This window comes from Temnothorax americanus, unplaced genomic scaffold (genome assembly GCF_048541705.1).
Source record: "Temnothorax americanus isolate GAGA-0224 unplaced genomic scaffold, ASM4854170v1 Scaffold6, whole genome shotgun sequence".
In the NCBI taxonomy this organism is placed as follows: domain Eukaryota; kingdom Metazoa; phylum Arthropoda; class Insecta; order Hymenoptera; family Formicidae; genus Temnothorax; species Temnothorax americanus.
This window is the reverse complement of record NW_027509751.1, coordinates 5,624,686-5,639,360: the sequence shown is the minus strand read 5'-3', so window position 1 is coordinate 5,639,360 and position 14,675 is coordinate 5,624,686. Positions and strand designations below refer to the sequence as shown.

The 14,675-nt window shown below is 33.3% G+C and overlaps 2 protein-coding genes across 3 annotated transcripts in view; both read right to left on the bottom strand.

The window, feature by feature from the left end:
• The window catches only part of Cyt-b5-r (Cytochrome b5-related), a 63,438-nt gene extending 62,964 nt beyond the window's left edge, over positions 1-474 (bottom strand). Inside the window, exon 1 of one of the 2 annotated variants that reach the window (XM_077420531.1) lies at positions 451-474. The gene's annotated coding sequence lies outside the window, so the exon portion shown is untranslated. The remainder of the gene's footprint in view (positions 1-450) is intronic. The other variant, XM_077420529.1, reaches the window with a different exon arrangement.
• A 3,261-nt stretch (positions 475-3,735) lies between these two features.
• Positions 3,736-13,936, bottom strand: Yellow-b (L-dopachrome tautomerase yellow-b). The gene is made up of 6 exons (XM_077420527.1): positions 13,803-13,936; positions 9,579-9,856; positions 8,533-8,945; positions 8,074-8,251; positions 5,273-5,484; positions 3,736-4,843 (listed from the first exon to the last, which is right to left on the bottom strand). The coding sequence occupies exons 2-6, from the start codon at positions 9,850-9,852 to the stop codon at positions 4,505-4,507; spliced, it is 1,416 nt and encodes a 471-aa protein (XP_077276653.1). The 5' UTR covers positions 9,853-9,856; positions 13,803-13,936; the 3' UTR covers positions 3,736-4,504.
• Between the last annotated feature and the right edge of the window lie 739 nt (positions 13,937-14,675).

The following is a 14,675-nucleotide window of genomic DNA, read 5'->3' as shown; positions in this document are numbered from 1 at the left end:
GTTTAGTGGAGAATTTTTGAAATATTTCTAAATTATTTTATGAAAGATATCGTAATTGATAAAAAAAATGTATAAAATATTTGCCATATATAGCAGAAATATTTTGTAAAAGATTTTTCCTACATTTTTAAAAATATTTTTATATACATTTTTAAAATATTTTTAAATCTTTCATGAAATATTTCATACTAGTCTAATAAAAATATTTTTTATAATATTTGCGTAACATTTAAAAAATATTTTTGTAAAATATTTTCCTAAAATATTTTAAAATGTTTTAAAGATATTTACGAAAGATTGTTAAAATATTTTATTAAAATATTTCAAAAAATGATTCACAAAAAATATATCATGCTGTGTGGGCAGTGATTAGCGTATAATATTTAATTATCAAAATGTCAACTGAGTTGTTAGGTGCGATCAGCATATATTATCAAATTTCACACTTACAATATAACACGCCTAACGCCAGTGTTGTACTACTAACAGTTAAAATATTTAACTTAGTATATATGAAGTAACTTTCGATTTTCTGGCGTCAGTAACCGCCAATAAACGCCACACTACTACTGCCAGTTTATATCAATATACATTTTTACTGACCCTAATCGGCTGACATCACTATAATCATTGCATGTGTAAACGCCATATCGCGCATTATCGCATTATTAGATTTCAGCGTTTGTGCTGCGTAATCTATTTCCTGCAAAAATATAAGCGACGCATTATCTCAATGTTAATTTTTGAAAATAAACTGTTAAAATGTTGACAATTAAGTCTGTATAATTAAGAATTTATTTAAAGATGTATGTCGCTATAGCTATGTATACGTAGTATAATTTTGTTCTCTTGATTAAACAGTGTAGAGTGTAGAGCTAATTTCAGAAATTATTCATAAACAACATATGGTATTATTGGGACAGAAAAAGCGTAAAAATCGCAATTTTGTCCCATTTTTGTACTTGTGTGTGTGTGTGTGTGTGATTTGAATAAATCAATTAAAAATTGAAAAAAAAAATATAAACAAAATATCTTAAAAAACCGCAATTGCAATTCTCGATGTCATAGAATTGTACCATAAAAATTTCATTCATTTTTTACATGAGCAGAGATACATATTATAATATTTACATGGGAAGTATATTTATATATATACAATTTCTGTAACTTTTAAAGCAAATCTCAGAAACGGGTCGGACAATAGATCGCAAATTTAACACAGGTTTTTGGGATATATAAGTGCACAATCTCTGTAAATTTCAGCTTTATCTCTTTATTTCGACATAAGCGACATACATCTTTAAGCAAAGACATCTATAAAATCACATATTAATATTAATTTAATTAATTAATAAAGAATATAATTCTACATAGTCATTGTTTGAGGAAAAAAGATATTTCTAATAATATTCAATGTGACAGTGATTTAATTATATTCAATTAGCAATTGTTTTATGTAATAAAATAATTAATGTACTAATGTAAACCAAACAACCCAGACAGTACGTAACACTAAAAGATAACGAAAAAGATATCTTTATTATAAGTTATCTTTTCGATAAAGCGAAAAGATGTATGAAAGACACCTTATTAACGTTATTGAAAAAGATATCATAAAAAAGTTGACGAAAAAAAGATCTTTTTTGTGATGTCTTTTTTAATAACACATCAAAAGATATGTTATATAAGACATCTTTTGATCATATCGAAAAAGATGACATAAAAAAAGATATTTTATCATTATCTTTTTTATGATGTTTTTCGGTAAAGACAAAAAATCTTGTTAAATATAAACTCAATATATATCGATTGAAAAAGTAAAAACTGTTTTATTCAACTGTATTGTATATAATTCCGCTCATATCCTGTTAGTATTAATAATATAGCCATTGGCAGCGTTTAGAAAAGTATAAAGTCTATAACGCTCGATCTATTTAATAAATATTGCTTGATAATACACGATAATTTGATATTATAATTAACGTTACTGTAATTCATATTATTAATTTAACATTATAATACAAAATATATATTATATTTTGTTCGTCATAATTAAATATCTCGATCATGTTTAGTCAAATTATTATTTGTACTGAAACACAATATCATTTGATGGAAAAAAGTATACAACTTCTCTTGAGAAATTGTTCTTCATCGCTGCAATTGTCAGACTGCCAACTGAGCACTGCGAAGATGATGATGCGCATCGCAATTTGCTCCTGCGCGATTTATATTAAAGTACGGAATACCGCGTGTATATACAAACGCAGCAGGTCGATGACCACGCGATGCACGCACCAGATGCGTAAATATTATGCGTGCAATGACTTTGCGCGACTTATCTTGATCAACAAGCTCGGCACGTCATCGACCGATCTTTCCCCCGGGAAAAATTCTCGGGATTCTCGCGCAGATGCCGTCGCGCGGCAGGAATTTATACCTTCGTGCCGTTTTTTTTCTGCGGTGAAATTTTACGATTTCAACGCGTTTCTGATAATCAATCGTCGGAGAGCTGTTTCCATGCACGTTGCGCAACGTGCGCGGCGTTCTTGTCGTTATCGCGCGAGCATCCGAGATGCGCGTGATGGACCATGCCGAGGAGACCTTACAAAAACCAGGGTGAAATAAACATGATACGCGATAAAGCAATACGTCATGCGACAAAATAAAATATTCAAAGATATTATAATTCCTAGAAATAAAAGAGAGTTCGACGATAAAAAGAATCAAATATACACATAGAAAAATAATTATTCTACAGCCAAGAAAAGCACTTTACTTATTTTATTTTACTTTTCAAGAATATTGTTTTTAAGTAAATGTAATTCTTACAATGACTTTATGGTATATTTGCGGATTAAGTAAATGGTAAGCTATCCAGGTAGCAAACACAAGTCATTTTGACGTCAAATACTAGTCATGTTTGTACGAATGACGTCAAATGACCAAAAAGCGACTATGTCTTTAAAAATGACATTATACTGACGTTATTCCATAACGTCATTATAACGTCTATTTTTAGTCATTTTTGGTTTATGACATCGGCGACTAATAATGGACGTTTATAAGACGTCAGAAAATGACGTCAAAATAACGTATCCGCGATGACGTCAATTGTCTGTGACATTAGACCGTCATTTTAACGTCATTATGCCGCCAGTTAGTCGTCAGGAATGGTCAGTAAAGGACCAAAATTTGTCGTCAAAATGACTTGTGTTTGCTACCTGGGTAGGCTTGTATATATCCGCAAATCTACCATAAAGTCATTGTAAAAGAATTATATTTACTCAAAACAATATTCTTGACATGTGTCAAAGTATTTGAAAACTATTAGTAAGAAAATACTCTTGGTTAAAAGAAAACTTACTTAAACGAAGTATAAATAAAATAAATAAGTGCTTTTCTTGGCTGTAAAATGATTATTTTTCTGTGTGTACGAAAATATATTTAATCTTATAAAGGGAACGGTCGGAAGTGTCCCTCACCGATTTTTATGGGCTTTAGATATGTTGTAGACTGTAGAGTATCAAAAAATAATTATACTTATTCCATGATTATACTTCCATGATTATATGTATAGGGTATTTCCGGACATTTGCGACAAACTTAAAGAGGTGCTAGACACTTCCGACCGTTTCCGTTAGTAATCAAAATGTGACAAAGAATGATATAATAAATGTAAGATTAGACTGTACAGCATTTCGTTGAAAAAGAGGAAAATAAAGAAATCATCACTGGATTGGAGATACTTCTTTTTTCTCATGGTATATTATATTACATCTGACACGTAAATACAATGACAGTTTTAGCGTGAGTAAATAACAATAGTATACTCGACGAAGGAGAGAAACGTTTCCTCGAGAGATAAACAAACGAGGAAACAACCGTCTAATCAGAAAACGCTTGTACTGTGCACGTGAAAGCTATCCAATTAATATGGGTCCATTATTCACTAGATCGCGATTTAAACAATTTGTACCAATCCTTTGTGTTTTTCTTTTTACTGCAATCTGAACTCTTCTAAAAATACATATATATTTGTAGTAATCAAATAAAAATATTATAATTATAGGATTATATAATTAAGATGATTACTAATACGCTACATTTTTCGGACTTTTAAAAGATAGGCTCAAGTGAAGCAATTGGATGATAATTAAATAAGTTTCCGATAATAGGAATAATAGCTTTAATTTTGTAACCGCAGTTAAATAAATATCAATTTTCCATATTTTTACGATAAGTGATAGTTCTATACATTATCGATAAAACTTTGTTTAGTCAATTCAGTTACTTCACTTCATTGAAGATTATTCTAAATTACGGAAATTGTTTTATAAAAGAAATAATATTAATATAATGAATATTCCATATATCTTTCTTCTTCTCCCTTATCCTCTCGCCCTTTCTATCTCTATCTACATTTGCTCTTAATTTTACTTTTATATTATCTCTAATTCTATTTTATTTTAATTCTCGTTCCCAAATTTTTTGTAGTCGCTCTTCAAACAAGAGCTTTGCTCAAGCATATCAACAACATCATGGTCGCGATCTCTGTCTTTACGAAACCGGCAGAGTTTCCGATCCTGGGCGTCAAGCTCATCGTGTTGTCTCTGTGATCAATGTGATTATTGTGATCCATGTGATCTATGTGATCTCTGTGATCGTAAATCGACGTCGTGGAGTAAGGCGTAAACGATGTCGATCCGCAAATCGTACCCATGATGAGTTCCTGGGTCGACCCCATAAGTATCCTAAAGTTATAATCGTGCAGGTCCAACTGCGAGTACATGAAGACGGGCAGTCTGTCGGAGAGGATCCACAATTTGCCATTTCGATCGACCTGTCGAGGTAAAAACGAGATTGCGATATGACAATCAAAAATTAATAATAAAACAAAGAACATAGAGAAAAAATCATATTAATAAAATTAAAGTGTTCTATCAAAGACGGTTTATTTAATTCGTAATTTCACGAATAATAAAAATACGGAGAACATAAGAATTACATTTGCCAATTATTGTTGAACTAATTAATCACGGTTTTTTTTATTTTTTTTATTTTTTTTATAAAAATATAACGGATAATTATTTTCAGTTATAACTAGATTATGAACGTAAAATTGTCCTATCGCGATTGCTTGGCAACTCACAATGTGTGATGGCATATAATCTATTAAAACTTGCGGTATATAATAAGTAATTATAATTAATGCAATAATTTATTATTGCTTGAGTAATGGGCGTCAAGCTTTGATAGATTCGCGGTTTACCTTAAGATCGTTGGGGAAAACCATGGTGACGTTATCCTGATAAACGTAGCCCTGCTGCTGTACGGTGAATTTATTCTGCGGTCTCCAACAGGCGATGGCGTTTAGATTCGTAAGCGCGTAAAAGAGAATTCCGGTTTTCGGATCCAGGAAGCTGACGCTGCTCTGGCCGTTGGGCCCACGCGAGCCCAGCGTTTGGAATTCGTGGGACGTTTCTGTGACAAACGCGTGAAATGAGACTTTGACAAACACCTCCCGTAAAACATTCGTCCTTCGGATGACGTGTGAAATCACAGGCTATATTTCATTTCTCTTTACTTTAACCCTTAAAGCGCACATGGGGTGTAGGATACCCCACTCCAAACTTTGTGTTCTGATAAGTCCCATTAAAATGTCTTTTTCAATAATTTTTTAAACAATGTTAATTTTAAGAAATTGCTATAACTTTTGTTTATCCTTAAAATACATGACTCTAACTTCATTCAAAAATTTTTATGCAATAAAATAGTCAATAGCGTCGTTACAGTACATACTTAAAGACACTGGGGTATCTCATACCCCCAGTGCGCTTTACGTAATTTTTCGGAGATGTGCGCTTTAAGGGTTAAGCGATCTATTCTTTGAAATTCTTTAAGTTGACCTTCTCTTTGGAAGGTTGAGACAATAATTTCCGAATAATAGAAAATTAGTCATTTTTTTAGTTACTTACTCAAATAATACAATTAATTTTACTCCCTAGACTTAATTAAATTCCAGCAAATTTTAAGAGTTTAATTTTAATTTTAGTTAGTAAAACATCTTCTCAGCGTAAAAAAAAAAGTTAGTAAAACATTTAAAACTAATTATTAAAAAGATACAATGTAGAAAAAGCGCCTTTAAACACGTGAACATCATCTTATATATATATATTATAAATAATTTTTTAATGTCTTTAAGATAAATCTACTAATAAATAAAGAGCTTAGAGTCACAACAAGGTGTTTGTATTAAAATATTATATTAAAATTAAAATTTACAAACGTTTTGTTATTTACAAACTTCTGTTATTAGATAATGTTCAGTGTAATAAAAGTAATTTAATAACAAGAAATAAAGTTCACAAATACGCATAGTTCGCTCTAAAGTATTCATCGCAAATCCGTAGATCATATTAAAGGCAGCATCCTAGTCTGATCTTATATTTAAGATCGTTTTAAGTCTGGTCAAAGGCAGTCTTAAGACTCCATGCATCTAGCTACAATGAAATGACTATATATAGCGGGATAGTACTTATATATGAATACCGGCCTAAATAATGAGTATTAGGCAACAGATTTAAAACCGGAAGGTACTCATCAGACAGAAGTTCGGCATCATTCTATTTGTTTAATACGGCGATTTGATCTTTGATATGTATCATTTCGGAGACTGTTCTTTTTCAATTTTTAAAGAAGGTTCTTTAATTAGAGAAAATAAACGTCATTTTCTCGGTCAGAACTGGAAAGCCTAATAATATTATCCGTGTGAAAGAAGGTTCTTGGTTTGAAATCTGAACATTCTCCCAATTAAAATCGTGGTTAGCATCTAATAAATGAAAGAAAATGATGAATCCCTTTCTACTCAACTTTCATTTGCTAAATACCTTCCGGTTTTGAATTCGTTTCTCATTCATTAGCATCATATATGTTCCTTTACGCTTCCTTATTTCCCCTCTTTTCCTTCCCTCTTTATATGTGAGAACACGTTCTCTCGTGTCTATCTGTCAATATTGTTCTGGTTTTTAATAACATGAGTTGCAGTCTTATAACATGATACTGTACAGAGAATATTTGAGAGCCTTATTTCACAACTCTTACATACATATGTACACTGAAAAAAATTATTTGCAAGAAAATAAATTTCTTATTTGAATTTAATTTCCACAATTCAAAGAAGTATTACGTAGGCTCGAGAAAATATTTTAAACTCAAAACAATGTTTTCTTAAATCTATCCAATACTTCTTTGAATTAAGGAAACTAAATACTAAATTCGAAGAAATCTATTTTCTTGCAAATAATAAATTTGTGTTCAATATATTCATAATTATCTTTCACTTTTAATTTTGATTATATACGTTAATATTAGTAAACCTTTTTTTATATAATTACAATTTTTACTATGTCACTTCCACATTAGAAGAAACACGATTTACGTTTATTATTTTAGTATGATCTACGAGTTTGCGATGAACATTTAATGTATACGTATTTGTGAACTACATTTTTTTATTATTTACGGGTTTCAATTGTTAAATTACTTTTATTATACCAAAGATGGTCAAATAACACATTAAAACGTTTTTAAATTTTAATTTCAATTTTAATATATTTCAATATGAACACCTCCTGTTGTGACTTATTTGATTTATTAATTGTTGTGCCTTTTTGTATTTATATTCTTAAAATGTGTAAAAAACTTGGTCAACTTTTTTTTTAATTTATATTTGTAAAGAATTCTAGATTCTGAATAATTAATTATATGGCTCTGATAATATATAGCTCCCTAAAGTATTTAATGCACAAACATTTAAATGTACTCACTGCACATTAAAATATATAAAACAAAAATCAATACAAATAAAACAAAAAGTTCTTTTTAGATCAAATTACGAAATCAAAACGACTAAAGATCGTCGAATGTGACCGGCAGTTACCAAAGTTCTTTTTAGGAAGAGGCAATCGCACATGAAATAAAGTATAATAGGAGCTCGTTGCTCGACAGTCAAAGGATTGTGTTTATCATCCTTCTTTCGCAAGCGTGTGATGTTATTTTTTAAAAACATACCCGCAGCACTGGCACGCTGAGGATCGCGCAATAACCTTGTACTGACGGAAAATTCCATGCCGCTGGAGAGTGGATGGTAGTACATGGTGCTGTAACCATCACCAGTCGGCGCGAGAGCCATCCCGAACAGGCCGTCATTCCATTGGAACGATATTCCCGACACCTTGAAATCTCCGCCCTGAGAAAGACAACACACCATTCGAGGTCGCTGTGAAACTTCGCTCAGACAATGCGTTTATCTCGATTTATCAAAGATTTTTGCCCATTGTACATCAATAAGTATTCTTAATTAATGAATTACATGTAGAACTAATAAATTTACTGCGACTAGCGTAATTGAAGATTATCAAAATTAACAGTTATTTATGCATAATCGTTAGCTTTGCGTCAACGTATTTTAAACAGATCGGAAAGAAATAAACCGAAAGACAAACGCGTGCATTTCTGAACTCCACCGACCATCGGATCCGGATGGAAGGAGTGATGCTTGACGAGCCAGGACTTGCGAAGATTCCAGGAGTAGACAACGAGACCCGGGCCGCCCAGATCGCCCAGGTAACCGTACGAGTCCTCGCACGAGTAATCCTCGACGGCGATGTTGGCGAACAGGGAATCAGCGGTCCTCTGGTCGGACGGTATCACGTATTTGCGCAGCATACGATCGGTCGCCAGGTCGTAGACGATCAACGCCGGTGGCGCTTGCTGCTCGGGGTTGCCCAGGATGTCCGTCAGCCCCGTGTCCAGGATCCAGAGCCGGTTGCAACGGTCGGCGCGCACGCGAAACGTCGAGACGATCTCCGGCACGCCGGCGGCGCCGTATTGATGGGCTTCCCAGGAAGGATACGGAATTAAGGGTGGCGACTCGCGCGTGTCTGAAAATATAACCAATGATGACCCCCGGAGAAAAGGAAAAAGATTTGTCAATCAAGTTCCGTTTGTCTTCCTTTCGATTTAAAATTTTTTGAAAATTTTCGCGTGCAGATTTATTTCTAATAATTAGCAGTTATATATAATACGAGTCGATCGAAAAATAATTTAACAGACATCAGAGAATTGGAAAGAAATAACAAAGAGTATTTGAATCTGTTTATATTTATGAGAAGAATATTATTAACCCTTAAAAATTAAAATCTACATGGTCCATATATGGACCTCGCATATGGACTTTTGATCACGTATAAAGCTGGATCTAAAATCAATCAATTAATCTTAAAGAATTATACAAAAAATAGGGGTAGAAAAGATTGGAGAATATAATAGCATTAGAAAAATTGCCAATGATTAATATTAAATTGTCTAAAAACATCAATTTTTGATGAGTCTCAAGTGGTTGAGACTTGAGAGATGTAGCCTTTAAAGATTAATATAAATATAATTAAAATTATTAATGATTCCTCAAACATTTGTCAAAAAATTGTAAATTATATCATGTTAGACGAACAATTACGCTGTCTCTCAGGGCTTTTTGAACAGGTAATTGTAATTTTGAGAATAAGACTAATCACCGTTGAGCCAAATGTAATTGAGACTGGCGGCAACTCCCTGCCTCCATCTCGGCACCGTAATGAAGAGCCGATCGCCAGCCACCTCCAGACCCAAGGGTAGGTTGTCCTCCTGCTTGTAATCCGGGAAGAGCCTCTTAATGTCGTTGTTCGGCCACTCGTAATCGATCTGCTTCCATCGGTAAGCGACCCGCAGCTTGCCGATTGCGCCGTCCAGCAGGACGATCAGAAACGCGGCTGCGACGACGATCGACGACGCCCGGCACCGCATTGTCATTACTCTGATAAGAATATCGTACGCAATTTACCTCGTTATAAATCTAGATCGTTTCTTAAGAAAAATTAATATTTCCAGTTTGTTTAAAGTTTCCTCGAATTGAAATTAAATTTGACATTTTTTATTAAATTTAATTTAGATGTAAATAACGTTTAATAAATTTAATATTAATTTAAGCTCGTGAGTTTTGGGAGTTTGTACATTGCTATGTACTCATTATTGATGTCTATATTTAGTTACTACTTTTATACAGGCATGGCATAAATAAGAATCCTGAAGGAGATAGATCGCGATTGCATTTCCAGTTTTTCCTTGAAAGCCGACGGCCTTCGCGGTACATAGTTACCGCGACTCGCTAATAATTAATACGCACGCGTGACTAATTGTGAAGTCGCGGAAATGAGGTCTGTCTATCAACGCCCACGTGTGAAAGACAATTGTTCGCGAAACGAAAATGAATAATAAATGATGAGCAATCAATAATGGTGAGTGTAAATTTAATATTTTTTCTGGCTCGTTTATTGTCCAAAATAAATGTTTAAGTTTAAAATGTAAAGCATGTTGAAATTTCAATAAATTTCATGTATTTTAATAATACGCATCATAGATGCTGAGGAATTTATTGGTTGGCCTGTCAGATATATGCTGACGATAAAATATTATCGCATTATATTATATTTTATTTTTATTATATTCGAATCTTTATACGTCACAATTAATTATTTTCATTTATTCAATTCAATTCACGACTTTTATATACTTGTTCAATTTATTATTTAAAACTTAACTTTCAAGTTTATAACTTTAAAATTTTTTTAATTTGCGATTTTTATTATTTAAAATATAAATTTTTACGTAACAATATTTGATTTATTCTCTACTTCACGCAGGAATATCTTGTTTTATTGTAGCAAGAAGAATCCACAAAGTAATCAAAAGAGAATCAACATAGTAATCTCGCATGTGTTTCACAAATGTCTTTGCTCTTTTATATCATTTCAATGACGTAACGGATCGTGGAAACAACGGTACTGGAGTCAGTGCTTACAGAAATTGGGCGGTCTCCAAGTTTTTCTTCTCCAAGCATATGATAAATGAGAACGAAGAAACATTAAACCGAAGCGTGATCATTGAAAAAACTTTTCTAAGACAAATCGTCCAGTCTTTATCGCGCGATTATTCGTCATCAAATTTTAATTTCTTTCATCGATAAGGTGAAAGGCCAGGAAAACCTTAATCAATATCAGAAGTCAAAAGTATAATGAATTGAAATAAATTCATAATTAAGTTCTTCCGACAAAACATTAATAATTATTCTTTAATTAATTAAATCTACATATTATTAAATAATTACTTGTGTCAATCAGAAAAGTTAATATTGCTTGATTTTTTCAGAAGCTTAATTTATGGAAATTCCTAAATCAACTGAAAACTATATTGTATTGTATCCCACTTAATTAAAGGAGCATTTACTCAAAGCTGATTTAAACAAAACATTTAATAATTTTTTAAAATTATGTTCGCAGAAATGATTTCTAAATATGATCTCAGAAAGTATAATCTCCACGCGGATATTTTATAAATGGTTTTCAAAAACTCAAATAGTGTGCCATTATACAAACAAGAAAACTAACGCAAGAATAATCTAAGAGTGCCAACATGGTATTTACACTCCAAGAACTGATAATTCGCTATTGCATTTGTCATCAGTCGAGTGATTGCTGGAGGATCGTCTTAAGTCATTGCTGACCCGTTAGCAGTTTTTTCATAGAACGTCATTTGTAATTTTAAGTAACGTTACTTAACTGAGACTCGTTCAAGCGTATCTTTGTGATTCAACATTAGAGAAGTGTTTATGTGTTTACTATAGCGACTAAAATTAAAGATTGGTAATTGAAATTAAAATTAAAATTAGGAATTAACAATAAGAACGAAGAGTTTAATTTAAAAGTCGAAATTACATAGAATATAATATAATCTTAAATGCTGTCACAATATTACGCAATTATGAGCATAATAAATTAATTAGTAAGCATCATAAATTACAAATCAAAATATTTCAATTTCTTCATATAAATAAATGCAATATTTTTAATTTTCTGTTTGAATAGTGATTTTTTAAAACTCTTTTTTATTCGTCTCCTCTTGAACTGTTCGATCTTTCATAATAATTAATAGCGACAAATTTACATACAAAAAAAATGTTTGCAAAACGAGGTAAAAAACATATTCGCGTGACGAAATGGTGAATTTTAATCGAAACGACGTTATTCGCCATGAAAATTCAATGTCTTTTCTCTCGCGAGAGGAGAGCTGCAATTTGTTTCAGTGGAACGTACAGAATCGCTGCGACAGATTTTCTATGTTTATCAAGCGTCTCGTAACACGGTTAACGGAAAAATAGAAAGCAATCAATTTTTCGACCGCTTTACATTCGACCTGCTAAATGATACAGCAACAGCGCTCTCATGCCCGATACGTATGTTATTTCATACCGGAGAGTTACCTAGATACCCAGCCTTGTACGCAACTCCGTATAATTTACACCGTGCATTATATCAGTACGTTCCATCTGAAATTCATTCAGCTATTCAGTCGACCGGATATTTCCAAATACCAAATATATCTAATCGATAACGTTATATGCATAACAAACTCTCGCGTCGTTAAATCCCTTTTTTTTCATAAAATACCACTATCTTTGCATATCGATCTGTTCATATAAATTATTAAATTATTAACAAATATTCGGTTTATGTAAACCGAATTACATGTTGTTTATCGTATTGTTGTACCGCCGGTAAAAATTTAATCCTGACATTAATCTCTCTCACATCAGTTAATCGACACTAACGATTACGACTACAATCGTTCGCGGCTGTGAGGTTTTTTTTTAGCACAATTGTAATTTTCTCAGATTATCGCAGATTGCGCTCCGCGGCGAGGAAAAAAACGCGCACGTATCGAAACGCGGTTTCGCGTCGCTTGAGTTTCGCTTCAAATTGCACGCGCAATTTCTGCCTCGAGTAGAAAGTACGGCTAGAAGCTAATGGCACAGCCTTATAGGGCAAAATGCTTGCGACGAAATGGAACAAAGTTTTCTGTCAAGTCAACAAGAGTTTCCACGTACAATTAACTAGTCTCGCACGGGTTTTTACGGACGCGAACTTTCGCGCGATTTTTGACCGTCAGGCGGCTTTGCCGAACCGCATTCCACCCCCGCGTAGACACTTTATCTCGCCAACTAAATATGCCAATCAAACTCGTTTCATTCCTCGACGGAAACGGAGCCGATCGAAAAGCGGCGACATGTCTATCGAATGGAAAAACGGCAAAGTTCACGAGTCCGAAATTCACTAAAATAGTCAGAGAGAAGGTCCAGTAACTTTTAGATAAATAATTAGAACGATAGAAAAAATGGTGAACAGTAATGAGATAATAATGGAAATTAATAGATATTTTCAAAATTTATGTAAATAAAATTGAAGATCATCCTGAAATAATCTTTTTTTTGTCAGTAATAATTAAACCGTATCCTTTATTGAAAGATTCTATTTTAAATGTTAATTCGATGTAAACTTATCATGAGTTATTGTAAGCAACTTTTAGACATCCTTCACTGTTAAATTCGTAGTGTCAAATTATATTCATCATACACTAAACCAATTAATGGAGTTAGAATAATAAATTTCAACACACATGGTAGTTAAAAATAACAAAATGTTGTTTAACTCAAGGTATTTGTTTAAATTTCATTCTTTAATATTTAACATCAAACACTCTTTTTAAGCTCATTTTTTCACACTCTTCAAATATCTTTGGCAGATCTCTTGCGTGTACTTTTGCAGTGTTTCACGCGCGTTGTTATAAGTTCGTAATTTTACGTTTATTAACGCTTCGGAGGAAATCCACGTGGCACAGAAGGGGAGGAAGTATTAATAAATATTTACACTGATCCGCTCGATCCTGGGTGACCGCTACACCTCGAACGTTTCTTCCGCGAGAGAGAGAGAACGGCGCGACAGGTCGGACCACGCGCACCGGTTAAGCGCGACAAACTGGGAATTGGACGGCATGGCGGCGTGAATCTGGCCGGTGCGGTGCCGCGCTCGGCTTTTCCTGGGGTATGGCCGTACGGTACCGTTGGAGATCCGGTCGGCCAACCTGTCGGCCACGTCCGTCGATTCGACGCGACAAAGAATCGCGCGGGGGAAGAAGAGGGAAGTGCCGAACCTATATATTAATTGAGTTAACGAGCGAGGACAAGCGGCGATCGCGAAGAAATAGGTGATTGATAATATAATCCGCAGTATAACGGCGGTAATTGTCACTTGGACTCCTTGAGATATCTTAGGGTTGACACCTTTGGAAATTTTATTGATCTAGTTAACGCGCGAGGACAGCGAGTGAGAATAATCGCAAAAAAGTCTATCGAAGGATAGTGAGATCTACTGTATGTAATTGAAATTGTCTATATACAAAATGCCTCAGAAGTAGATAAGGTTTCCTCGGCTTTTGAAAAGCAAAATCCATTAAAAAGTTCACTGTTAAAGTCATAGCGTCAAATTATATTCAAATTATATTTGAGTCATTTTTAATCATAAATCATTCCTATATAGGTCGCCATTGTTCTTACTCAATATGTCAAATCTATTAATTTAACTAAACTAATAAAGTGTTAAAATAAAAAGGGGCCTTTTCATGCTGACGCTCGACGCTTGATTTAGGGCGTCAAAACTGGTCACGTGACCAACTTCATCGGTAAGAAGGTGAAATAGCATCAAATATGCGAGCGTCGAAACAAGCAATTGACTGAAACGAGC